The 25,837-nt window shown below is 57.1% G+C and overlaps 1 protein-coding gene across 1 annotated transcript in view; it reads left to right on the top strand.

Moving 5' to 3' along the window:
- The window catches only part of HMCN2 (hemicentin 2), a 144,965-nt gene that overhangs the window by 40,094 nt on the left and 79,034 nt on the right, over positions 1-25,837 (top strand). The window contains exons 12-22 of the mRNA XM_044264681.1: positions 97-238; positions 972-1,099; positions 2,009-2,122; positions 4,469-4,618; positions 10,722-10,910; positions 11,494-11,589; positions 11,893-12,020; positions 13,220-13,364; positions 14,820-14,932; positions 15,054-15,213; positions 16,660-16,825. Coding sequence (XP_044120616.1) covers positions 97-238; positions 972-1,099; positions 2,009-2,122; positions 4,469-4,618; positions 10,722-10,910; positions 11,494-11,589; positions 11,893-12,020; positions 13,220-13,364; positions 14,820-14,932; positions 15,054-15,213; positions 16,660-16,825 — 1,531 coding nt within the window. The remainder of the gene's footprint in view (positions 1-96; positions 239-971; positions 1,100-2,008; positions 2,123-4,468; positions 4,619-10,721; positions 10,911-11,493; positions 11,590-11,892; positions 12,021-13,219; positions 13,365-14,819; positions 14,933-15,053; positions 15,214-16,659; positions 16,826-25,837) is intronic.

Genomic DNA, 25,837 nt, shown 5'->3' with positions numbered 1-25,837 from the left:
GACTTTGGGGATGGAGAGGAGGCCGGGGCTGGGCACCCGGAGCAGCGTGGCTGCCCTGACAGGCTGTCCCCTACCCGTCCACTCTTTACACCACAGGGGCCCCACAGGTCAGCATCCATACCCGGTCCCAGCACTTCTCCCAGGGTATGGAGGTGAGCATCAGCTGCTCGGCCTCCGGGTACCCCCCACCCCACATCTCTTGGAGCCGAGAGGGTCATGCTCTGCAAGAGGACAGCAGGTAAGAAGCCCAGGGCCAGGGCCTCTGGGACTAGGGGCAGGTGAACAATGGCCCCCAGGGGATGCCTCTGGGGCTCCATCTTTCTGCCTGTAAATGGGGCGATGGCCATGGGAGGTGGTGCGGGGAGAGGGTAGTGCTTGCCCTGCCTTCTTTCTGGGATCATTTGAGACCCAGGAGCAAGATCACTTTGGAAACATAGCGATGCCTCAGTATGAGCTCGGGGGTTAGGAGCTACAGTCCCAGAATCCAGCGGACCAGTGCTTGAATCCTGCCCCCGCCGTCCAGGCTGTGTGACGTTGGACAAGTCGCTTTACCTTCATGAATTCACAAGCACAATCTATGTAAAGCTCCGAGCACACAGCCAGGCCCAGAGCAAGCAGTCAGTATAAAATGGCAATCACTAGTGATGCTATTAATTAAGTTGTTATTTTTTTTAAAGATTTTATTTATTTGTTTGTCAGAGAGAGAGGGAGAGAGAGCAAGCACAGGCAGACAGAGAGGCAGGCAGAGGCAGAGGGAGAAGCAGGCTCCCCGCCGAGCAAGGAGCCCGATGTGGGACTCGATCCCAGGATGCTGGGATCACAACCTGAGCTGAAGGCAGCTGCCCAACCAACTGAGCCACCCAGGCGTCCCTAATTAAGTTGTTATTGATGATGACTGAGGTAGTCCTCATGTGACCGGAACTGATCGGCCCCTTGGCCACTAACCATGTTGTTTTATGGCTTGACTCCAGAATCCGAGTGGATGCCCAGGGAACCCTGACCATTCAGGATGTGGCCCCAGAGGATGCTGGGAATTACAGCTGCCTGGCTGTGAATGAGGTCGGCACAGATGAGGAGATTGTCACCCTCTACTATACAGGTACCTGGGCCCCTGGCATCTCAGGAGAACCTCTCTCTCTCCCTCCCTCCTTCCCACCCACAAATACTTACTGAGCACCTACTGTGTGCCAGGCCCTGGGGATAGAGCAGGGAGTACTTGGTCTCTGCCTGGGGGGAGCTTAAATTCTAATGGGGGGCACAGAAGAAGCATGCAAGCAGGTAATGGTACTTTTGGAGGGTGCTGTGGGAGCACAGGGCAGAAATGGGGATGGGGAAGTGTTCCAGGCAGAGGGACCTGGTGAGGCAAAGGTCCTGAGGTCAGGATGAGTCTGGGGTCCTCAAGAGGTTGGGAGAAGGCTAGTGTGGAGAGAATGGGAGGGAGTTGGGGGCGGAGATGGGGAGGGATGGGCAGCCCATGTAGAGGATTTTAGGACTTTGTAGGGTTTTAACTCCCCCCCCTTTTTTTTTTTTAGTTAAGATCTTATTTATTTATTTATTTAAGAGAGAGGGAGAGAGCACACAAGCAGGGGGAGGGGCAAAGGGAGAGGGAGAAACAGACTCCCCGCTGAGCGCAGAGCCCTACGGACATGGGGCTCAGTCCCAGGACCCTGAGATCATCACCTGAGCTGAAGGCAGCCACTTAACCAACTGAGCCACCCAGATGCCCCACATTTTGGCTTTTGTGGCAAATTCAATGAGAAAAATGTGTGTAGGGTGGGTTGGTTCCAAGAGTGACTGGCTTTCATTTGAGGTCCTGAGTCAGAAACTTCTAGGAAAGCAACAGTGGCCAGATCTTTCTGGGTGACGGTCCCTGACCGGTAGAGGGGTGGGGAAGAAGGCAGGGGGTGCCGCTCCTTCTCTGTCCTCACCCCTCCCCCCAGGAAAATCTGCACTGTTGCTCTAGGGAGTCTGTGGGCGGGTCCCAAGTTCCCCATCTGTTCCTATGCAGACCCGCCGTCCATCTCTGCGGTGAACGCGGTGGTGCCGGCCGCTGTCGGGGATGCGGCCGTGCTGGTGTGTGATGTGTCCGGGGTGCCCCCACCCCGCGTCATCTGGTATCGAGGTACGTCAGGTGGGAGAGGGGTTGGGGGAATGGTCCCTCTGGGACCCCTGGAGGATCTGCTTTCCAGAATGGTCATGGGGCAGTGGCCCTACAAATGGGGTGTCTGGGGGGCTGGCCTGTTCCAGCAGCACCCTATCGCCCAGCTCCGTGGCCAGAAGCAGGATTTAGAGTAGGCTCAGATTTAAATTCTGCCTCCCCTGGGTGACAGTGGGCAGGTGGCCTGGCATCGCTGAGCCTGCTTCCTCATCCGGGAAACGGGAGCATCAGATAGGTCACTTGTGTGAGGGTTAGATGAGTTCATGCACGTGAAATGTCTAGAAGCGGCCTGGCACACGGGCTGGGCTCGGTGTTCTTTTTTTTTTTTTTTTAAGACTTTATTTACTTATTTGAGGAGGAGGGAGAAGAGCAGACTCCCCGCTGAGCAGAGAGCCTGCTGCGGGGCTCGATCCCAGGACCCCCAGGATCCCGACCTAAGCCGAAAGCAGACGCTTCACCCACTGAGCCCCGCAGGCGCCCCCGGGCTTGGTGTTCTTAGTGACGGTGACGGGGATGCAGTTAATCTGGAAACGGGGCCATTGGTACGAGGGCTGTTCCGAGGCTCTTTTGAGTGAATGGGTCCAGAAGGGCTTCCCGATGCCAGACGCCGAGCTGGAGTTCGGCTGCTGGGAGTGTTCTGGAACCCCCAGCAGGGGCTGCTCCTGTCTTTCCAGGAGTAGACTCCCAGCTCCCTCTCAAGGGTCAGCCCTCGCCCGTGTTGCCCTCTCTGACCCGGAGGCGCTCTATCATTCACGGCACCTGTCTGCCAGCTTGTCAGAGCCCACCTTGACCTTGACCCAGGCAGAAGCAGCTCAGAGTCTGAGCATGTGCCAGGCCACCCCTGGGTGGCAGAGGTCCCGGGACTCCTGACTCGGTGCTCCGCTGACCGCCCACCCCGGGAACCCTTTGTCAAAAAGGGCCTCTCTCAGTGGGACGTTATTCAGGCTGGAAGAGAAGTGGAGTTCAAATCGTACCACAAAGTCAACTCAGCCATCGCCCCTGAACTGTGCTCTTGAAAGTGGTTAAGACGGCAAATTTTGTTCTGGGGTTTTTACCACGATTAAAAAAAATTCTTTTTTAAAAAAAAAAAGATTTATTTATTTATTTATTTATTTGGCAGACAGAGATCACAAGTAGCAGAGAGGCAGAGAGAGAGAGTGGGAAGGGAAGCAGACTCCCTGCCTAGCAGAGAGCCCGATATGGGACTCGATCCCAGGACCCTGGGATCATGACCCGAGATGAAGGCAGAGGCTTTAACTCACTGAGCCACCCAGGTGCCCCCACCCCCATTTTTTTTTATTTGAAAATAAAGGGAGAAATTCTGAGAAGAGCACGGAGGAGCCTGGGGGCCATATGCGGAGAGAAACCAGCCGTCCCTGGAAGGAAACACACTCTAGGATTCCCCTTACATGGGGACCTAGATGAGACAGATGCGCAGGGACAGGAAGAGAGTGGGCTCCAGGGCCTAGGTGTCGCGGGGCTGGGGACAGAGTTTCAGTTTGGGAAGCTGAGACAGTTCTGGAGAAGGATGGAGGTGAGGGCTGCACAGTCATGTGGGCCTATTTCATGCCACTGAACTGGACACTCAGAATGCTTAAGCTGGTCCAATTTTGTGTTTCGTACATTTCCCCACAATAAAAGCAGTAAAAATAAAAAATTATATTAAAATCTAGAAAGTGGGTCTGGATCAGGGGAGCCTGGGCGTAGTAGACCACAGCAGGGAGAAAGGAGGGAGGCCTCGGGGTGGGTTTTGGGAGGCCTGCCTGGGGTCAGGCATCCGAGAAGCAGCCATGCCTGGGGTGTGCTCCTCCCAGTCTGGAGCCTGGGCGGAGGATGGGGACCAACCAGGGAGGCCCAGGCAAGGCGTCTGCAGGTGCTGAGCCTGTCACACATGGGGGGACAGGCGGGGCCTCACTCCTCATCAGCAGAGGGGCAAAGGGAAAGCCGCCCACTGTGGGACTGGAGCCAGGAAGGCTGACTTAAAACTTCTTTTTAGAAAATTGTAAAATGCAAATAACAAACTTTACATCTTAACCCTTTTTAGGGATACTGCTCGGTAGTATTAAGTACCTTCACTTGTCGTACAACGGTTACCGGCATCTGTTTCCAGAACTCTGTTCCTCTTACAAAACTGAAACTCTGTCCCCGTTAAATAACAGGGGTCCTGGCTTTGGGGGAGCAACCTTGCCCCACTCGGCCCCTCCCAGGCCTCGGCCCAGTGCAGCTCCAGGAGCCCGAGGGTCAGGAAGGCTCAGCAGCCTCCGTGGCCACCACGGGCACCTGCCTGATGCTTTCCCGTCTTTGGTCCAGGGGGTCTTGAAATGATTCTGGCCCCCGAAGCCTCCAGCTCCGGGACACTGCGGATCCCAGCAGCTCGGGAGAGGGACGCTGGCACATACACCTGCCGGGCCGTCAATGAGATGGGCGATGCGTCTGCAGAGATCCGGTTGGAGGTTGGACGTGAGTGCCCCCTACCCCTTTGCCCCACCTCTGAGCAGGGAGGAGGGAACGCCCCCGTAGAGAATGCCGGTACAGAATCTGTATCCTGTGGGTCTGGAGCACATGGGACCAAGGACACAGTGTCTCTCACTGTGTGACAGATTTCCCCAAAACTCTGCCACTTAAACAGTAAGCACTTACTCACTGGCATTTCTGGAAGGCCAGGGTTTGGCCTGGCTGGGTGGCGGAGGCTCGGAAGCTGTCATGGGATTGCAGGTGATGCTTAGCAGGGGACGCGTCATCCGAAGGCTTGACTGGGGCTGGAGGAGCCGGTCTGGATTTACTCCCGCGGTGGCTGGCAGGATGCCTCTGTTCATCCACCATGTGCGTGTCTTTAGAAGGCTTCTCCTGACATGGAGTCCTATGAGCAAGGGAGCTGAGAGAGAGAGACTGACAGAGAGGGAGAGAGAAAAGAGAGAAAGAGAGAGGGAGAAGGAGAGAGGGGGGTGAAAAGTGGGGGGAGGGTGAGGGAGAGAGGGGAGAAGAGAAAGGGAGAGAGAGAAGGGAAAGAGGAGAAAGAGGGGGAGACAGGGAGGGAAAGAAGGAGAGAAAGAGAGGGAGAGAGGAGAGAGAGAGAAAAGTGAGGGGGAAGGAGAAGAGAGAGGGAGAGAGAGGAGGGAAAGGGAATAAGGCAAGGGAAAGAGAACAGAGATGGAGAAGAGAGAGAGAAGAGAGAGGAGGGAAAGGGAGAAGAGAGAGGGAGGGAGGGAGAGGGAGAGAATCCCACAAGGAAGCTGCAATCTTTATATCCAGCCGGTCCTAGAAGGGACAGACACTCACTTCTGCTATATTCTGTTGGTCACACAGACCAACCCTGGCACACGGTGGGTGGGAGGGGCTCCTCCAGTGTGTGTGTACCAGGAGGCTGGGGTCCTTGGGGGCTGCCTGCCACAGAGACCAGCGTTGTCCTCCCTGAGGCCCGAGTTCCCGTCTTGTCTCCATCCCTTGCCATCTATGTGCTTTGGTTGAGTCACTGACCCTCAGTTTCCCTATCTGTAAAATGGGGCTGATCATGGGCAAATAATGCTTAGCACGGGGTTTGGCCCATCTTGGGTGCTTAATAAGCAGAGGGGTGATTATCCCCATTTTACAGATGAGGAGTCTGGGTTCTTCTGCGGCAACACACGGCCTTGACATCTGCATTCCGGGCCTGCACGAGTTCCGTGGGGATTGCTCAGAGTTGTAGACACAGCTCCTGGGCATGCTGGGCTAGCGTGAACCGGGCTCTGAGGGCCTTGCTGTGGCCACGGTGGGGAGGCAGATGCGGGGAGTCCCGGGAAAGCACAGAGAAATAGCAGTGTGCTGGTCTTGGCTGGGTGGGATGGCCAAGGGGATCCCCAAGGACGGTGGGGGACCCTGAGGGGAGCAGGCCCTGTGAGGAATAGGTTCTGGCCCTGAGGACACTGGCACCAAGTCAGGGTTGGATCCCCCAGGCTTGGGGTACTCTTAGCCTCTGTTTTGTTCCGTCCCTCCTTCCTCCAGCACGTGGTCCCTAGGGGGCCAGGCCCTGTGCTAGGGACACAACGGCACTACTCAGCATCTGCTTTTGTGTTGCTCTTGGTGTCAAGGAGAGAGACGGCAAATGGACAAGTGGGATCTCGGGGTTGGGAGCATTTGCAGGTGGCATCTGTGGGGAGCTGTTGGTGCCCAGAGAAGGGGTCCAAACGACACTGCAGGCTGGGAAGACTTCTTGGAGGAGGTGATGTCCGGGAGGAACCCAGAAGCCGTCAGGCAGGTGATGAGCTGGGGAGCCGTGTTCGAGGCAAGCGGAGCAGGAGGAGCAGACCTCCTGTGGCAAGAGAAGCGAGCCGGGGAGTAGGACCAAGCCGGGGCCGAGGGGCGCCCGGGGGCTGCTGACTGCTCTGGGTCGTGCTCGCCTCCGGAGTCCAGCACAGTTTAGGCTTTCTCCTGCGGGGGTCAGGAGAGTTTTTAGGGTAGAGAATGATGTGCTTCAGTGTTCCCTAGAGAGGGTGTGCTGTGTGGCTCCCTCTCGGGTGGGGCAGGGTGGGTGGGGAAAGCGGCGGGCTTAGGGCCTGATAGCAAGAAACACGGAAGCCAGGATTTCTGTGAAATTTGCCACTGCCAGGGCCGGCTCTACGCCTGTTTTGTGCACTAGCACGTGAACCTCTCAACTCTTTGAGGCGGGTTCGGTCATTACCTCCTGTAGGGATGGAGGGGAAGCACAGAGAGGTTAAGGAACTTGTCCAAGGTCACACAGCTGGTGAGTGGCAGAGCTGAGATCCGAACCCAGGGCCCAGGCCTTTAGCCCCTGGAGGGCATCCCCTATGCTCAGCGGCAGGGTGAGCTCGGACTTGCTTCCCCACCCTGAGGCTCGGGTCCCTGGTCGGCGAACTCTCTGGGACGTTGTACGTGTGCGAGGTGAGACAGGCCTGGGGCGGCGGGTTCTGATCCACGCTGCTGTCATTGTTAATAGTAGGTTCTGGGTGAACAGAGAGGGCTCTCCAGGCAGGGCTGTACTTGGCTTTGTCACAGGCAGGCATCCTCTGCTCCGTGTCTGATTTCTTTTCAGCAGTGCCTTATTTCTTTGGGTCCCAGCCTGACAAGCCCACCTGGTCCTGTCCTTCACCTGTCAGCAATGGACCTTAGGGCCAGTTCCCTGGGTCAGAGGAGGAGACGGCTGGTACCCCAGAGGCGGGCTTCTTGGCCACAGGTGGCCTTCGGCTTGAGGTCAGAGAAGAGATGGACTGTGGCCCAGCACCAGCGTGTCTGGGAGAGCTGGCCTGGCAGCAGTGGTGGGAAATCGAATTTCCTGCCCATCTGGGTGGCAGCTGTGGCCCGGCCTTCCTAGCCAGGCGGGCAGAGCCTTCCAGGGCGGGGAACGGCTGGCTGGGCACTGTGCCCACCTCCTGCTGCTGAGCTGGGAACCGGCTTCCTGGCCGTGCTTGGGAAGGAGGGCGGTGAGTGCCAGCGTTGGTGGCCCCCATCACCTGTGGGTCCAGCTTCTGGTAGACTTGATTCCTGCATTGATGAACCCCAGACCCCCCTGCTTCTTTGGCCAAGTTATTGGACTCCCTGAGCCTTCCTTTCCCCATCTGTGAAAAGGGAGGATAGCAATAGAGCTTTGCTCATAGGGTCCTTGAGAGATTTAATGAGAGAACAGGTGTCGCTCGGGACTTGAATGGAGCAGATGCTCAACACGCCGGCCGCCCTGGGCCTGGGGAGGCAGGGGGATTCATCACAGGGCTGAAGACCGGGCTCCCAGCAGGCACGCCTTCCCCAATTTCAGCGCCCTTTCTGTTCCCTTTCTGTTCCTTCCCTGCTCTGAGCGAACTGATCTGCACCTGCTGGGTTCTCCCTCAAAAGAGAGGATGCTTGTTCCTCCCCGTGTTTCCTCCTTTCCGCCCCTGCCCTCTGTTCCCGGCCTGGGAGCCCCAGGTTGCTGGGTAGATGAGCAGGGGGTAAGAGCTTGTGTTTGGGGGAGCACAGGGGCCCCCCTGGCCAGCCTGGGGGAGCAGGGGAGAAGCAGCTCTGGCTTTTCCATCAGGCACAGCGGGCGCGGACCCAGGGCCTGGGACGGGGCCAGAGCCCGGGGACATGGCTCTGATTTTCATTTCTTTTAAAAAATCAGAAGGAAACGGATGGATGACAACAAGTAGATGACAAGGAATCCGGCCTGGATCATGTTGGCCTTTATGTCAGTGCGGCTGTAGACTAGAACTGTCGGTAGTTTTCTGAGAGGAAGAGGCCCAGGGGAGTGTGTCCCAGCGCTGGCGGCCCCGGCCCAGTGGCAGGAACTGTCCCAGGAGGGGGGTGTGGAGACCGTTCCCCCCGTCACAGACATGCTGACGTTCCCTCAATGCAGGGCCAGTTTGCGGTCCCTTGCTGGGGTGCTGCAGGGCTCCCCTGGCAGTCTGTGAGGAGGGGGCCTGAAGGCAGGGATGGCTGACCCACTGATAAGTCTCTGGGAAGGGCGCCGGGTTGGGAACCCAGTCCCCACCGACACGCTGCAGGACTCAGGGTCAGCCCTGCCTCTGCCCCCAGCCTCAGTTTCCCCCGTCTGCAAATGAGGGGGCCACAGGACTTTCAGCTCTAGCATATGAGGATTCTGGGGCTCTGCCTTATTTGGGGGCTCCAGTGAGCCTGGGACAGGAGGGATGGCTGTGCTGGAGGCTGGAGTTTTCTGGGTGGGATCAATCTGAGTCTGGGATCTGGCTGCTTTGGAATCCACCCCAAAGAGAGGACAGGAGGGGTGGGTGCGGCTCTGGCTGAAACAGCAGCCAAGTTGCTCCCGAGGACGCAGGGGGACATAGGGGTGCGGTGGTGAGAGCCTGGGCTTTAGCAGCAGCCAGACCCAAGCTCGGAGCCCATCTCCGCTGTTGACTTGGAGCTGTGCCCTTGAGCAGCCTCCTGATCTCTCTGAACCTCAGTTTCCTCATCTTTAAAATGGGGTTGATGAAACTGTGTTTCTGAAAGCTCCATCACCATGCCTGTCCCTCAGTAGGCATTCCAGAATCTGCCCTCTGTACGGATTATTTGCTGTTAGAGGCCAGCTGTCCCTTTTGGGGGGCACGTTCAGGCCTGGGAGGAGAAAGGGGAAGAGAGTGCGCTTTGTGGTGTCCCAGAGCCTGGAGACAAAGCTGGGCTGTTTGGGGGCTAAGGAGGGATGGGTCAAGAAGCAGATCTGCCTGGACGGAGCAGGTAAAAAAGCAGACTCTGGGGGTTTCTCCCCAGCAAGGGGGGATGGCAGAGCCACGCCTCCTGGGGCCAGGACTCTGCAGGACCAATGGTCCTGACTGAGGCGAGCCCGGAACAGAGGCTTTCCGGGATCCTGGGCTGCGGCAGATGCGAGGCACCACCAGCAAAGACAGGCGTGCGGGTGGCGTGTGAGGCCGGCTCCAAGACTGTTGGGTCCCCCTTGCAGTAATTTTCCAAGTTGTGTTTATGTCTCCTTGGAACATCCCTAATCCCCAGGCCAGGAGGGAAATTTGACGTCATGATTTGGATGGACGGGGGAGATGTCTGGAGGGAGGCGGACAGAACAAAACGGTGGAGGGTTTTCCATAGTGTTGGATGCCATGGGGTTAAGAGAAGGCTAGGGGACCTTCCTGGTCGCAGGTCTGGGGACAGGGACCTGAGAACTGTGCCCATAAGCTGTGGGGACAAGGCCCGGATCCATCTGGAATTGGCCTGGCTCCTGGCCTGGCAGGATCATGAATTCCTATTTCGGGAAACAACTTATTTTCTCCTGATTATAAATATAAGACAGGGCTTAGAAGAAACACTGTGAACTGTGAACAGGGGTGACTCTGGGGAAGGGCATGAGGTTTGGGGTGTGTGGAGGAAAAATGGGGGGGAAATATATTTGTGTATTACTAGAGTTTTGTTTGATTCCTGTGAGCAGGGCCATTCTCGTCTGGGACGTTTGTCCTGGTGCTATGATTAAGGCAGCCCTGGTCATGCTCCAGTGTCCTGTCTGGACCATCAGGTGTAAGGCCACCTCATTTATTGTAAGCCTGTTTTCGTTTTGTGGTGGAGTTTTATATACTCCTTAGAAAAAGATCAGCAAACAGAGACGTAGAGAGGAGAGAGAAGGTGGCCATTCATCATCTCTCCATGGATTCGGCTCTTGGGGGTCACGAACGGTTGCCCAAGTTCAGGACACCTGCAAGAGGAAGGTGGAGGAGGGCAGGGGGGTGGTGTGGAGGGTCTCCGAGGTGGTGGGGCTCCTGTGGCTGGACCTTGACTTGCTGCCCCTCAGAGGTGGGCTTCCCAGGAGGTGTTGCTGCTAAAAGCTGGCCTGTTGCCTCCGCCTGCATGGTGAGGCCCCCGTGACCCCATGCGGGGGTATGAGGCGTGGCGGCAACTTCGTCCTGCCAAAGGCCGCTCCCTCTGCCTGATCCCCAAGAGCTCTCCAGGGCTGGACCAAGCCAGGCTCAGGTTGGCTCTGGAGCCCTGGATGTGATTCAGCCCCAGGTTCACAGGGTGAGGTTGGGAGAAAGGGAAGCTCCCAACAATGGGAGGGGAGGCGGGCAGCCGGAACAGCGCCCTGGGGGCTTGGCGGGGTTCAGCCCCCAGGCATGGCTGACCAGTCGTCTCCCTGCAGATGCGCCCCGGCTGGCGGAGCTGCCCCGGGACGTCACTGTGGAGCTGGGGAAGAGCGCCCTCCTGGCGTGCCGGGCCACGGGCCGCCCGCCCCCGAAGGTCACCTGGCACCGTGGAGATGGCCAGCCACTGGGGCCCGGGCGGGGCAGCAGGACCGGGCAGCCCGATTCGGGAGTGCTGTTCTTTGAGAGTAAGACCCTGGGGCTGGAGGTGGGTGGCCAGGGAAGGCAGGATGGTGTCTGATAGTCTCGGCCCCCAGGCTGGGGGGCTCGGAGCAGAGCCTTGACCCTGGTGATGACCATGGGTAAGGTGGTCGCGAGGTCATATTTTGGCTGGGATCCTGGGCTACAGTCTGAACCCGAGGCAGTGGTAAGGACAGAAGCTGCCACTTGCGTTTCCTGAAAGGCTGCCCGGAGGGGTTGCTATGTGGGTCTTACACAGGAAGCGCCCAGCATGGTTCCTGACACAGGTGAAGTGTTCTGTGCTTTAACAATTGTCACGGCCACCATTGTCACTACTATGACCGCTTGCCCTGGGCCGGGCCGGGCCGGATGCCGACCCCTGTGTCTGCATTGGCGACCCCATCCCTCACACCACAAGGCACAGGGATTCACAGACGGGCCCCATTCCTGCCCTTCCAAGGCCTGACTGCTTCCCCCAGCCCCCCTGCCTCCCCTCTGCAGGGCCGGGCTCTGCTGAGGGCTTCCTGCCCCTTGGGGGGCTGGAGCAGAGGTGTGCCTGGGCAGTCAAGCTTGCCCCTTTCTGCCCCTCAGGTGTGGTCCCCGAAGACCAGGCCCAGTATGTCTGCGAAGCTCAAAATATGTTTGGGAAGGTCCGGGCAGAGGCCCAGCTCGTCGTGACTGGACATGGTTCGCTGGTGGAGCTAGGGGAGGAGGGTTTGGGGGGGAGATCGGGGCCCCTGGGGAGGCCCCCCCCATGGCTGTCCACCCTCTGGAACAGATGTGTCCTTGCCCAGTTCTCCAAGAGGAGCCTCTGGACCCCTCCTTCCTGGGCAGCATGCCCCAGAAAGTGCACCTTGGACTTGAGTGCATCCCTTATCCTGATGCTCCCACTGGTTCCCTGGGAAGGAGAGGGGGGCCAGTGGGGCCTCTGTCCCCCAGATGACCACCCGTGGGAATCTGGGTGACCCCTACCATCTCCTGTCCCCACAGCCCCCCCGCAGATCGCCAGCAGCGCCTCTACTGTCCGGGTGCTGGAGAGACAGCCGGTGTCCCTGCCCTGTATCATCCTGGCTGGGAGGCCCTTCCCGGAGAGGCGCTGGCTCAGGGCCGGCCTGCCCGTGAGTGCTGACTCTTTGGGCGCAGTGGCCCTGGTGCCGGGGCACGGAGAGGCTGCTGTGTACCCCTCGACCTCTGCTTCGCTCTTCGCTTGCTTGGGACTGTGCTCTTTCTTCCTCTTTCCTGCGTCCTTCCAGAAACTCTCTGACAAGTGCGCAGAAAGCCTCTGTCGCCCTCTCAAGTCCTGCCGAGGATCGTGTGGCTGCTGGTCCCTGCTGGAGAGCTACGGAAGGACCTCGGGCTTCATCAGTGCTGAGGCTAGGGAGCAGAAAGTTGGGGGGCACAGAGACAGTGCTTTTACCACCCCCCCATTCTGAGAGCTTTGCAGAGGCCGATCATGCTACTGACTCCCCCTGCAGCCTGCGTGGTTGCCCATGACCCTGAGGAGGCCCCTGCTTGGGGGTGTGGGCTCTGGCGGTGAGGAGCCCTCCCGATAAGGATCGGAGGGGCAGAGCGAAAGGGGTGGCCCTGGGCCTTGTCGAGGCCAGGACGGGGAGTGGCTGGAGATGAGGAGTCTGTTTCAGTAAGGATGCTGGGCAGAAACCCCCTCAGGCTTGCTCAGCCCATAAAGGCCTGGCCCGGAGATGGCTCAGGAGCAGCTTCTAGAACCTGAGGGCAGGGTGTGAGTCTGGACCTCTGGGACAGGGTCAAGAAGGCTGAACACCCTCCCCAAAGATCGGCTGACTTTACATCTTCTCAGAGGTTACCCCAGGCCCCACTCCGGACCAGCACTCCCTGCCTTACCCTAGTTTCCATGGGGACACATCTGGGCAGCCACCAGGTGCTGCTGTCTCTGTTTCTCTCTCTGGGACCACATCTGGTGTGGTCCCATGTGGCTCTGTTCTCACTGGGAGTTTGTCCCTTCTCTCTCTAACCTTGGAGTGGAAGGGCCTTGGAGCCCCAGCCCCTGCTCAGGAAAGGCTCTGGCCCCAACCCTGCACTCTTGGGAGAGGCTCCCATTGGCCCACGGGGGTCAGGCAGCTTGTCCTAGTCCAGCTGGCCGTGGGAGACTGGGTTCAAGATGACCCATAGCCCTAAGTCTCTGCAGGGGTCGAGGAGTCTCAGGGAAGGGGTGGGGTGCTAGCCTCTCAGTCCAGCCTGCTCCCCACCGGCCCAGGAGGCAGTGTGCTTCTAGAACACTCTCTCAGCTGGCTCGGTGTTGGGCCTCAGTTCAGACTGGGGCTTCCTCCCCCTTTACCAGCTCCCACCCGGCAGCCGGCATTCCGTCCGAGCAGATGGCAGCCTTCACCTTGACCGGGCGCTGCAGGAGGACGCGGGGAGGTACAGCTGTGTGGTCACCAACACGGCTGGCTCTCAGCACAGGGACGTGGACCTCGTTGTCCAGGGTGAGTCCCCGGGTGGGGGAGGGGTGCGAGGTGTGATGGCATGGGGAAGCGGCATGGGGAGAACTTGATCTTCAATACTTTTAAAAAAAAAAAAAAGCACAAAGAGTACATTTTCACTGGAGGAAAATCTGAGGTGTGACAAGTAAAAGACAAGACTCCCATAATGCCAGAAGCTAAGGAGAACCAGATAATTTTACATGTTGGTGTGTATGTCTCACACTTTACACACATGTGAGCTCGCACATGTGCATATACACACACTACATATGTAATGAGTTACGTGTAACTGAAATTGTATATAACTGTGTTTACATTGTATATAAATGATTTTTATATAATATATACATCCTGCAGGGTCTGTGTATGTTTCACTTAAATTTCATAAGGACTCAAGACACGAGGTTTAAAAGACTCCCCGTTCTGACCTAACAGCTCAGACAGGCTGTCCCTCAGCAGGATCTCGGGACCAGCAGAGGAGGCTACCTCTCTCCCGCGGGGCCCGCGCTGGCTCTTGGCTCGCTTCATTTCCATTCAGTGTTAATAATCGACTTTGCCAGGCTTTGGCCCCCTGAGACGATCCAGAAGGGCATTTTCCTCCCTAACGGGTCTCAGCATTACTGGCAGAGCCCTCGGCTTCTCTCGACTGGTCCACACCCGGTTTCTCCTCCCCCGCAAATCTGGGTGGTGCCCAGAATGGATTTGGCACTTCTTTTCAAGTTCACTGTGTTCTGTGAACACTCTTTGCTGCCATTTCTCATCTGTCCATCCCTGGAGAGTAGGCAGGGAATTGAGTTTAAGGAGCTTTTTTGCTGATGAAGGAATACGGGTACCAAAAGATTAAGTGGTTTTATCCGAAGTCCCAGAGCATAGAAATGGCACAGCTGGTTCCCAGGCGCGGCTGCCCTCCATCCGTCTACAAAAGTGTGGCTGTCGAGATCCATGCCACTGTATTCTTTCATTAAAGTAGTTTTTTAAAAATTGTAGCAAATACCATTTTGCCCACTTTAAACACTCAGTTCAGGGGCATGAAGCACATTCACAGTGCTATAAACCACCCCCGTCCAGCTCCAGAACCTTCTACTCCTCCCAAATTGTAGCTCTGTTCCCATTGAACAGTAGGTCCCCGTTTCTCCTCCCGCAGCCCCTGGCAACCGCCATTCTCCCTCCTGTCTCTGACTTTCCCTATCCCTGGGACCTCCTGTGAGTGGGAGCATACAGTATTTGTGCAGTGTCTGGCTAGTTTCACTTAGCATACTGTGTTCAGGGTGCATTCTTGTTATAGTACGCATCGGGCTTTTATTCCTTTTTTAAAGCTGAATAATATTTGACCTCTGCATGCTCCATTGCGTTTATCCGTCAGCCCACTGATGGATAATTGGGTTGTTTCCACCTTTTGGCTACTGTGGATAATGCTGCTCAGAACCTTGGTTTATAAAATCGGTTTGTTTTTGAAAGTGCCACCTCGGATCCAGCCCAGTGCCACCCACCATGTCACCAATGAAGGGGTTCCAGCCTCTCTCCCCTGTGTGGCCTCAGGAGTCCCCACGCCCACCATCACGTGGACCAAGGTAAGAGCAGCCTGTTAGCATGAGGGTAACCAGAGACAGGCCCAGTGCATCATGGGAAGAGAATGATGCAAATCCCCATGGGGTGTGGGCTTTGCTGATGTCCCCTGCGACTCTACCGTAGGAAACCAACGTGCTGAACTCTGGGGGTCTCCACTACAATGTGAGCAAGGATGGCACCCTGGTCATCGTCCGGCCATCTCCCCAGGATGCCGGGGCCTATGTCTGCACAGCCACCAATGCTGTGGGCTTCTCAAGCCAGGAGATGAGGCTTTCTGTGAACAGTGAGTGATGGCTCCCCATGTCTCGGGAGAAGGGCTTGGCAGTTGTGGAGGCAGGGGCATGGACAATCTGACCTTACCTGTATCTTCCCTGTCCTCTGTCAATCCTGCCTCTAAATTCTGCCTATCTGAAAGGTACACAGACTAAAGATGTCCTCCTCCAGTCCTCAGTAGTGGGGGCATACCCTTAAAGGGGTCCCAACTCTACCCTTTGTAAGCAGATGGCGGGAAACCGTCACTCTAACAAGGCTTGGAAACCCACAGGCCCTCAACCAGAGCCCTCTCACCTTGGCGGCCCCCTTGCCCACCTCTCTCTCTGAGCCTCTGTACCCCAGACCCTTTGCTCCTTTCAATTTCTTAAATGGTGCCCCCTGCCTCAGGGCCTGGGACATGCAGTTTCCTCTGTTTGGAATTCCCTACCCCTCTTGGCCCAGCTGACTTCTTCCATTGGTCAGATGTAGGCTCTCTGACTCCAAGTCACTTTGCTGTCAATTCTCTAGAATCTCCCTTTCGTGAGACACTTCGCAAGTCTGGTTAATTCATGAATCACGTATTGAGCTGTTTGGTACCCGTGTTCCCTCTGGGCCCTAACACTAGGAGGACAGGGGCAGGATCCATCTCCTTTGCTGCTTCTGGCCAGCATTCATGCAGAGCTGGGTACTCAGGAACTGGCTGGAATGAATGAGCAAATGCACAGTCCAGTTTTCCTAGATATACTCCTAGAGCCAATATTTTCATATTGTAAAAAAACTTTTTTCTTAGAATGGAGGTTTTCTCTCTCATGTGCGAGGGATGCGTGAGGGGTACATGGCTCTTGATATCTCCAGCTGGCTAGCTTAATTATCGTTGCTTAGACACCTACCAGTGCCGTCCGTGTGCGAGCACCTGGCTAGGAGTGTGGGGGTGGGGCGTAAAGACAGAGGGGTACAGGGAATCTCCATCATCAGGAGCCTCAAGCTTGATAGGAGAAAGACTTGATGGGCATGGGTTGTTATAAACCCCCAGTGAGGGTTTGAGGAGGCCAGGGGACATGTGTGTCTTCTGGTGGTTGATAGCCTGAGAATAATTGGGATGATCCCAGGGGAGAAGGGAGACAGAGAAGATAAGGACAGAACCATCTGGAATGTCTCCAGGGAACATTCCAACCAGCTAGTGGGTAGCAGATGTTTGAGCAGGAAGGACCTGATCAGGGTCACCAAGGCCAGCCGAGCTTCCAGAGGGAGGGTGACCGTGAAGAGGTAGAGGCCGGGACTTGAGGGGAGAAACCGTTGGGTCTGAGGCCACCCCCAAACCTGCGCTCTTCCCTGATGGCAGAGCCCACCCAGTCTCTGCACTTCCCAGGGTGGCAGTGTCCTCTCTGCTTCCTGGGAGCAGCTGTCCTGGTCCCCCTGGGCCCCTGTGCAATGACTTCCTGTCCGGCTCACAGTCCCTGCGTGCTTCTACCAACAGCTGAGCCCAGGATCCGTGTGAACGGCTCACATGATGCCGAAGAGCCCCTGAGAGTCACGGCCAAGGCCGGTGACGAGGTGACCCTGGACTGTGAGGCCCAGGGTTCCCCACCTCCACTGGTCACCTGGACCAAGGACTTCCTCCCTGTGCCATCTGTCACAGACAGGTAACCCGGACCACGTGCCCCTGGGCCTGGGAAATGGGTGGAGTTTGGGGTCTAAGGAAACTGGCCTCAAGGTGGCCAGTGACCCAGCCAGTGGGTGGGACCCTGTGGACATTCCCAGGGGGATGTGTCTTCTATTTCACACATAGCACTTTTTTTTAAAAAAGATTTTATTAATTTGAGAGAGAGAGAGCGTGAGGGGAGGGGCAGAGGGGCAAGCAGACCCCCCACGGCTGAGCTGGGAACCCAGTGGGGGCTCAATCCCCAAACCCTGAGATCCTGACCTGAGCCGAAGGCAGACGCTTCATGACTGAGCCCCCCAGGCCTCCCACACATAGTACTTCAGTCCCTGGGCCCCGGAAGCCTCTCGGGGGACCCCTGAGAGAGCAGAGACCCCTCCAAGAGAAAGACAGAGACCGGTCTGGAGTCACGGTTGCCCAGCACTTCGTGCCCTGGCCCCTGGATGCTGCAGGCAGAAACTCCATTAATCTGCATGGCAGCCCTTCTCTCGGGCCCACTGAGGCTCAGCGACGTGCGGTGAGCCACTTGTGGTCGCCGCCGCTGGGACAGTGTCACGTTCTGTGTCCTCGCCTGCTCCGCAGGCCAGGTGTCTGGTGGCTGGGCTTTCTGACTCAGCTTCCCGCCTGCCCTCGGAGAGGCCGCGCACTCCACCCCCCAACAGGCAGGGCTGCGGGGGATGGCGGTTCCAGACAAGAAGGCCTCGAAACTCCTGAGGCCCTTGAGTTTTGGGCCCAGGGCGGCGGGAGGGGGTGGTGGTGGTGGTGGTGGGGAGCTCTGACCAGTGACATCAGTCCTGGCAAGGACTTTGAGAAGTTCCAGACCCAGGAGTTCTCGCCCCCCCCCCCCAACTCCCCCGCGAACGCCCACACGTGCTTCTATGCATCTCAGAACATCTGTTTGGTGAGCCCTTCCAAACCTGGAAGCCCGCACCCCTGACTGTGGCTGGGGTCCTGTGCCTGGGCTGGGTCTGAGCGCCTCCACCCGTGTGCCCCATCGGTGTCCCCGCAGCGGCACGTCTTGGGCTGGGAGACCGGGGAGCCTCCGTCTCTTCCCAGAGGGCCTGGCGCGAGCTCCTCGGGTGGGTGGCGGCCGGCGGGGCTTGTTATTTATGGCTTGTTACTGAAATGATCCGCAGTATACCCATTTGTTCACCCCTCCTGGTTGTGATGTGTTAATAGATCAGCCGGGAGCCATAAATTTGTAGGAGCTGCTTTTGCAATGCTGCGTTCCGTTCCTTCTCCCTTGCCCTCTCCACTTCTCGCTGGCTTCCAGCTTTCCCCTGAGACTTACGGGACTCTGGGAGTTTATCTAAGTGAAGAGGAAAGTAGGCCTGGGGGGGATTGCGGGGCTGGGTGAGGAGCTCAGGCCGTGGAGGTGATCACACCTGGCTGCGGATCCCGGCTGGTGTTCGGGGGGGTCGTGTGGCCTCAGGTGGCCGATAGTTCCTCCTAGCTTATTTCTCCACCTGTAAAGTGGACGTTGTTTACATAAGGCTCACAGGGGCCCATGAGGGATGAATGATGCTTCGTACACGGTCAAGTGCGGGAAAATCGCACCGTCTGATCCCACTTTTTGGCCATGGCTATTCACAAACTAAGGCATCGTTTCTGGCATTTGGGAGATGATCACATCTCTTACCTCATTTTGTTCTAACCTACTGTTTTAAATACACAAACTTTAGTGAGATACAATCCCCCGTGGGACAGTTCCGGGTTTCGGCATATTCAGAGTCATGTCACCATCACCACAACCGTTTCTAGGACATTTCCAGCAATTTCTAGCACCCTCCCCCCAGCAAACCCCACACTCAGTGGCAGCCCCTCCTGTGCCTGCCTGTCCCCCACTCCAGCCCCTGGCAACCCCTGATCTGCTTTCTGGTTTCGGACTGATCTCTTCTGGATGTTTCCAGAAGATTCCAGAAATGAAATCATATAATCTGTGGCTTTTTGTGTCTGCTTCTTTTCACGCTACGTATGTTTTGGGGATTCAAGCAAATTGTAGTGTGGATCAGGACCTCTTTCCATTTTGTGGCTGAATGGTACTCCCTTGTATGGAAAGACCCCCTTTTGTCTATTCAGCCACCTGCTGAGGGGCCTCTGGGGTGTTTCTGCGGCTGGCCATGGTGAGTAACCTCACCGACTTTGATTGCGTTTGAACTTGGCTCACAGGCTCTGGGTCCCCGTGGTTCCCTGGGCCTCCCTGCGGCGCAGACAGCTTCCCGCACAGAATGGAACTCCGTTTGCTCACAGACACACAGCTGCCCTTAGTCCTACAGCCATTCAGCCAGAAAATGAGGATTTAAAAGCCCTCCCGGAAATACGCACCGAGCGGAGCGTGGCGGTGCCGGGCGGACGGGAGCTGCTGTCCGCTCCCTCTCCGAGGCTGTCCTTCCTTTCTTCCTTCTCCAGGGGGGTCCCAAGGCTCAGCTTCCATCAAAGCGGCCATTCTGGAAGTTTGTGGATGGAGTCTTCTGAGTCATAAGTGTTCACGGACCTCCAGGACTCAGCCCTTCCCCGTCTGCCATGGCCCCTTCCTCTTTCCTCAGGGATGAGAGGCCGGCGTCTGTCCCGTGGTTGGCTGGTGCCTGTCTTTCCTGACTCTGGGTGTCATTGGCGAGGGGCTTTCAGCCTTGGCTACAGTTAGGGTTGCCAGCTTCTTCGGGTTCTCTGGCGACTCTGTGATGCAGTCAGGTTGAGAAGCCCGATGTGTTTGAGTCTCGGAGGCCTCCTGCATTTCCACTGGGACGTAGGTGACCCTCTTCTCCTGCCAGCCCTTCTGGAGGCGGCCGGGGTGAGCAGCGCCATGCCCGGTGCACAGAGGGGGAAATAGAAGCCCAAGGGGTGGGGAAACTGAGATCTGACCTTCCTACTCCTGGGGCTGCGTCCTAACACGTGCACGTGCATGCATACACACACACACACACACACACACACACACACACACACAGACATGGACAGACATGGACACATACACATGCCCACAGAGACCAGACACTCAGACGCATGGACAGACACAGGCATGCGTGCAGACACAAACGCGGACACATGGGGACTTGCTCGCAGACGTGAGAACATGTTGACGCACATGCATCAGGCTTCTGGGTTAAGGTCAGGCAGGCCACTGCTCTCTCTGCAGGGTCTAGAGGATTCTCTGGGCTCCTCTCTCCTCTGAGTCAATGAGTCCCCAAGGAAAGACAACTGTAGGTGCTTGAGTATCATTAAACTTGAAACCTTCCCCCTGCGTCCACACCCCCTTCCCCCCACCGGGGCACGCAGATGCTTGGATAGGATCTGGCTTAGTGTTTCTTCTTTCTGCCCCTTGTCCCTGGTATTGTCTTCCCCATTTGCCCATTTCCTTGATTCATCCTGGCCCGTGTCACTTGCTGTTCATTGAAAGGGCAAAATAACATTCCAGGGCGCTCGGCTCTCATGGTTGCTAAGCGGCTTCTCTGTTTAGGGCATGTGCTCCCCTGCCAGCTCTCCATGGGGACCCATGCGCTGTTGGAACATCTTCCCACAAATGCTTTTCCTTATCTTCTGGGTCATTTCCTTGGGGTATCATCCCAAAAGCAAACAACTGATTCCAGGGGTGGGAATGGTCGTTGGGTGCTTACTACCCTGTGTGTCTGCTGCCTGTGAGAAGCAGAGTCGTGATTCGGCCGGACTGTCAGTAAGGGCTCTTGAGCCAAGCCCGTGTGCCCAGGGGGCCATGGCAGCAGCCACGAGAGACGGCCCTTGGAGAGACACCGGCGTCTGTCTGTCCCGTCCCAGCCTGGTCCCCAACTTACTGACTGAACTTGAGCGAGACTCATCCCCTCTTTGGGCCTCAGTCTTCGCATCTGAGAAATGAAAGGGTTGGGCAGACGATGGTGGCCAGAGAACTCTTAGTGGCTCTTGTCCCACGATTCCGCGCCGGGATGCTGGGGCGCGGTGGGGTTTCCAGGCAACAGTGTTTGTTTGTGGCTCTGAGGTGTGGTTGGGACAGCTGTGCGCGCTCCTGGCTCGGGCTTCAGCTCCCGGGGGCAGCGGGCCAAGGTCCCACTCAGGGCCAATCTGGACGCATCTGGGGGTGGGGGGAAGCCAGCGGGGAGGGGACAGAGAGTAGAGGGGGCATCCCGCGGAGAGCCCTGAGTGGAGTGGACTGTCGAGCTGCAGCCGGGTTCTGGTGGTCCCGGAGAAGAGCGACTGCCCCCCTGTGGGGTCTTCGCCTTGACACATGCGCACAGCTCATGCTGCCTCCTGGCCTAGCAGCTCTGAGCCGGGGCCTCATTAGCCTATAGCCGACAGCTCTCTTTCTGGAGAACAGTCAAGTGCAACAAACTTCAGAAGCAAACACGAGGAGTACCTTGATGGTTGGGAGCATGGTTGCAGCATCCAAAGGTCAAGTCTGCGTGCTGCCCTGACCCTCTGGGGGGCCCTCATCTCTCTGTTTGGACTCAGTTTGTCCTCTGCAGAAGAGGGTGCTCCCGATAGGCTCTGTCTGCCTTGCAGCTCCGGCCGTTGGGAGTTTCGGGCAAGAGCGGGCGTAGTAGGTGCTGAGATGTGCATGGCACACAGGAGGCGCTCAATCGTTGCCAGCCCTCTGTGCTGGCATTGCTGCGCTGTTCCTCGGACTCATGGGGATGGCGCCTCCTCCCGCTCTCACCTAGGTCATGTTTGGTCCTTTTGTGGGTATCAGTCCCCTCTACCTAAATTCTCTAGACTGGTTTCTCCATCTGGGGCTTCCTTACAAGGTTCTGTGGCGTGACCCCAGCACGGAGATGAGGGTCAGAGTGGTCATCGGTGGGAGAAGGTGGCCGACTGGAGCCGTGCCCCCCCAGGCACGTGGCAGGCACACGTGGGTGAGGACCGGCCCTCTGGCGGGTGACCTTGAGGGGTGCTGTTCGTTGGACAGCCACCGATCCTTCTCCTGAAGGCTTTGGGCTCATGCAGTGAGCTTGGAAGGGCGGCAGCAGGCCCTTTAGAAATGGGGGCAGCAGGGCGAGCAATAGGGGACACGGCCAGAGGGTCGGGGCGTAGACAAGCCGCCTGGACTCTGAGCAGCCCGAGGACGGGAGCGTTTTCCCCACCCCTGCAGCGGCCGGCCCACCCGGAACCCCTCAGCTCTGTGTCTATCGGGGGAACAAATGAGCAGGTAGCTGAGCTGAACTCCACGCAACTCAGAGCAGGGCGTACATCAGGGAGGGCTTGCTGGAGGAGCTGGGGCACGTGTGGCCTTGAAGGGGATCTGGAGGGCAGGAGAGTGTCCTTAAGACCAGTTTGGAGGGGATGGGACACAGTATGAGTGAAGGGGGGAGGGCAGGGTGTGTGCATGGACAGCTGGGATTTGCCATGCATTTATTAAGCACCTACTGTGTGTGGGTCAGGGCCTGCCTTAAGGGCTGGGGACAGGGCAGGACCCTGGCCCCTCCACTCACAGAAGTGTCAGTGTCAACAGGTGATCCCAAGTGAGATGAATGGCATAATGGCTCCAGGGTCTTGTAACCGGACGCAGGGCATTGCCCAAGACAGGGGTGGCTTCTCTTCGTGAGCCACAGAGAATGTGAGGGAGCTGGACAGGTGAGCTTGAGTGTGCTGGCCCGAGGCTGATGGTGTAGCCCAGCTCCCAGCTCTTGGCTTGATTCCGAGCACTTTCTATCTGGTGCCCTGTGGTCTCCCTGGGTAGGTAGGTCCCCCCCTTGGAACTCCAAGAACCAGAGGGACTGGGCAGAGTAGGTGGGCCGCTGCCAGATCTGAGCCCCGATCTGTGTGTCGGTGTGAACCCTGCAGGGGCAGCCAGCAGTGATAACTCGGGCCCAGGACATGTCATAAACAGGAAATTCCCCTGTCCTCATCTGGGTGCTTTGGGGAGCCATCTGGCCGCTCTGCCACGACGGAGGGGCTGCTGCAGATCACGCCACATGCGCACAGCGGCCGTGTTCTCCACATTTCCTCCCACCTCTCCCTGGCCCCCACCCCCAGGCTCCAGCTGCCAGACCTGCAGAGCCTCTGAGAAAGGGGAGGGAGAGCTGGGTCACAAGCCCATGGGGCGGGGGAAGGACACGCAGCCGTGGGAGTCCATGGGCTGCCCCTACCGGCCTTGAAGCGTCAAGGCAGGAGACCTTCCTGGAGGAGGTGATGTCTGAGTATTGAAGGCTGAGCTGGTGTAATTTGGGTGCACAGGAGGTGGAGGGGTGCCCCAGGTAGACAGAAGGGTGGTCCAGCAGGAGTGGGGGACTGGTCCACACAGGCCAGGATACTGTGCTTGGGTTTGGGGAAGCCAGCAGTGGACAGCCGCAGAGAGCTTTGAAACAAGGCGGTGATAGGACCATTTTGTCAGTGGCGGCAGACTCGGGCTGCACGGGGCCGGGCACTGGGTCCTTTGGCCTGTTAGGACTCAGCTTGTCCATCTGTAAGTTGGATTCTCCCTGTGTTCCATTTTCATTCGTGATAAAGCAAGCAGCATTCCCTTTCTGGGCACTGACCTGGGGCTGGTCCCAAGAAAGACAAGCTGCCTACCTTCACTACAGGGAATTTTCCGCTTTCAGACTTTTCTTTGATTATCTTTTTCCGGAAGCTTCTACTTCCTATCCTTTTAAAAAATGTTTTAAAGGATTTTAATTATTTATTTGACAGAGAGAGAGATCACAAGTAGGCAGAGAGGCAGGCAGAGAGAGAGAGAAGGAAGCAGGCTCCCTGCTGAGCAGAGAGCCCGATGTGAGGCTTGATCCCAGGACCCTGAGATCATGACCTGAGCCAAAGGCAGAGGCTTTAACCCACTGAGCCACCAGGCACCCCCCCCACTTTTTTTTTTTTTTTTTTTAAGATTTTACCTACTTCCTATCCTTTTAAGGTCTTGTTGAGGCAGGGTGAGAGAGAGGGAGCGAGCCAGCAAAGAGCTCTGTGGTCTCTAAAGTTCTCAGAACTAGAAGGCAACTTCTGAATAAAGGAATCCAGAGCTGCCTCTTCAGATATGAAAGAGTCAGGGTTCAGAGACATCGTCCGGTTGCCTGAGGTTGCACAGCATGTCTGTAGCACGACCAGACCTCAGATCCTGAACTGCAGTCCCCACCCCAGATCTCTTTCCCCTGAGCTGCGCTGTCCCCATTTTGCCAGCGGAGGTTTGCAGTGAGGCGGGGGAGGGAGGGAACCGTGTCCCTGCCGCCAGTGTGACTGAGGCTACGCCCCATTCTCAGAATGATCTGGTCCTTGTTTGGTGGATGTCAACATTATTTAATTAAAGAAACCAAACAGACAACAATTGTAAGAAAAACCAAGCCAAGAAAGTGATGCCAGGTGGGGAAAGCATTCCCCCGTTACTGGGATGAAATGGGACCGAAGTGTTTTTCCTCCCTTTTGAAAGATGAAGCAACCAGCTCAGGGCAGCTCAGCTGGTTGTTGACTGAGCCCTGGCTCTGCCCCACATCCACAGGCTTCATGTCCCGTCCGTCCACCAGCTCCTGTAACTCCAGATGAGGACTCGGAGTCTTAGGGAGACAGAGACCTTGACCCTAGGTCAGCCTGAAAGAGGCAGATGGTAGTTCATGCGGGGACACTTGTTGTCAAAGCCTTGCTCCCATCTGCTACCCGGGTAGGGGCACTGCCATCAGAGTCTCAGGGTGGGGCCAGGAGAGCCTGATGAGAGTCTGATGAGAAGCTGAGCCCTATGAGCCATCAGGGAGGCGGTCTGTGCCAATGAGAGTGGCTGGTGTATGCGCTGTGGTCCAGGAGTCCTGTGCCCGTGCCTACAGGACACACAGCAGTGTGCACAGAGCTCTGGTGGTAGAGGGGAGAGAGAGAGAGAGAAAGAAGGGGGAGAGGGAGGAAGATAGGAAAGAAAAAAATCTAAATATTTAATGTCCACCAAAGGAAACCAGTTCATGAATTACGGTAGAATCACATGGGAATACTATACAGCAGTGAAAAATGAGTGACCCCCCCCCAACACACATACACATGAAGCCAGTTATGTGAACGTTTTAAACGCTGCAGAACTGTATTGTGTATTGTTTGTGCCTGTGCCGTCATCACCATGGTAACCGCTGCCCTTTGCTCAGTACCTTTCTGTTCTGAGCAGTGTACTGCACGTTAGGCCATTCTGTTCTTCTGATGACCCCAGGAGGGATAAGCGCCACTGCTGTCTCTAGTTTCCAGAATGAGACGGTGGGGGCACAGGGAGGTTAAATGTCTAGATCAATCTCCCATAGCAAGCGTGTGTCCAAACAAGGTTGGACTGACCCAGTGTTCTGACCCAGTGCCTGGGCTCTCGGCTGAGGCCACCCCCCCATGTGTCACTTACAGCTGTCCTCAGAGAACTTGCGCCACATGCCTGCTGGATGCTCTAGGAGGGGCCGCTGAGCGGAGCGATTATTACCCCATCTCACAGATGGGGAGACAGAGGCCCAGCAGGGCCAAAGTAGTTAGCCCGGGGTTGCCTAGAGAGTCTGTTGCCGGTGACACTGACCTGTTTGAAAAACACATGCCCAGCACTTGATTCACAGATGCCTGGGACACGGGGACTCTTGTCACCTCCGTGTTGCTGAGGAAGAAACCAAGGCTCAGCAGAAAGGGGAGGGGGCGGCCCAGACCTATGGGGCTCTAGAGCTCAGCTGTATCCTGGGAGCACAGTCTGCAGGGCTGGTCTTTGGGGTCCCCCGCCCCCATGCTGGCCGCTTGCATTTGGGGCCAGCTGGGGCTAGTGGCTGCAGCTGCCCTCTTTGATTTGTGGGGACAGGGGCTTCACAGAGCCAGCACATGTGGGCCGGTGACATCATGTCTGCAGGGGCCCCGTGGGGTCCAGCCCAGCTGCAGGAGTCTGGCTGGGGGCCCCCGATCCCTTTGGGATAGGGGCCAGGTGCCTTGAACAAGGTGGGCCAGATGGGGAGGGCCGTGACGGGCAGCCTCCCCAGCTCCCTCCGGAGGGCCCAGCACCGTGCTGGGCCACAGGGCACCAAAGAGCACTGGCTTCCGAGTCTGGCCAGACCTGGCACTTAGGCACAGGGGGTCTCGGGCTGGC

The sequence above is a fragment of the Neovison vison genome, chromosome 9 (assembly GCF_020171115.1).
Source record: "Neovison vison isolate M4711 chromosome 9, ASM_NN_V1, whole genome shotgun sequence".
NCBI lineage: Eukaryota > Metazoa > Chordata > Mammalia > Carnivora > Mustelidae > Neogale > Neogale vison.
This window is presented reverse-complemented; position numbering and strand designations above follow the sequence as displayed.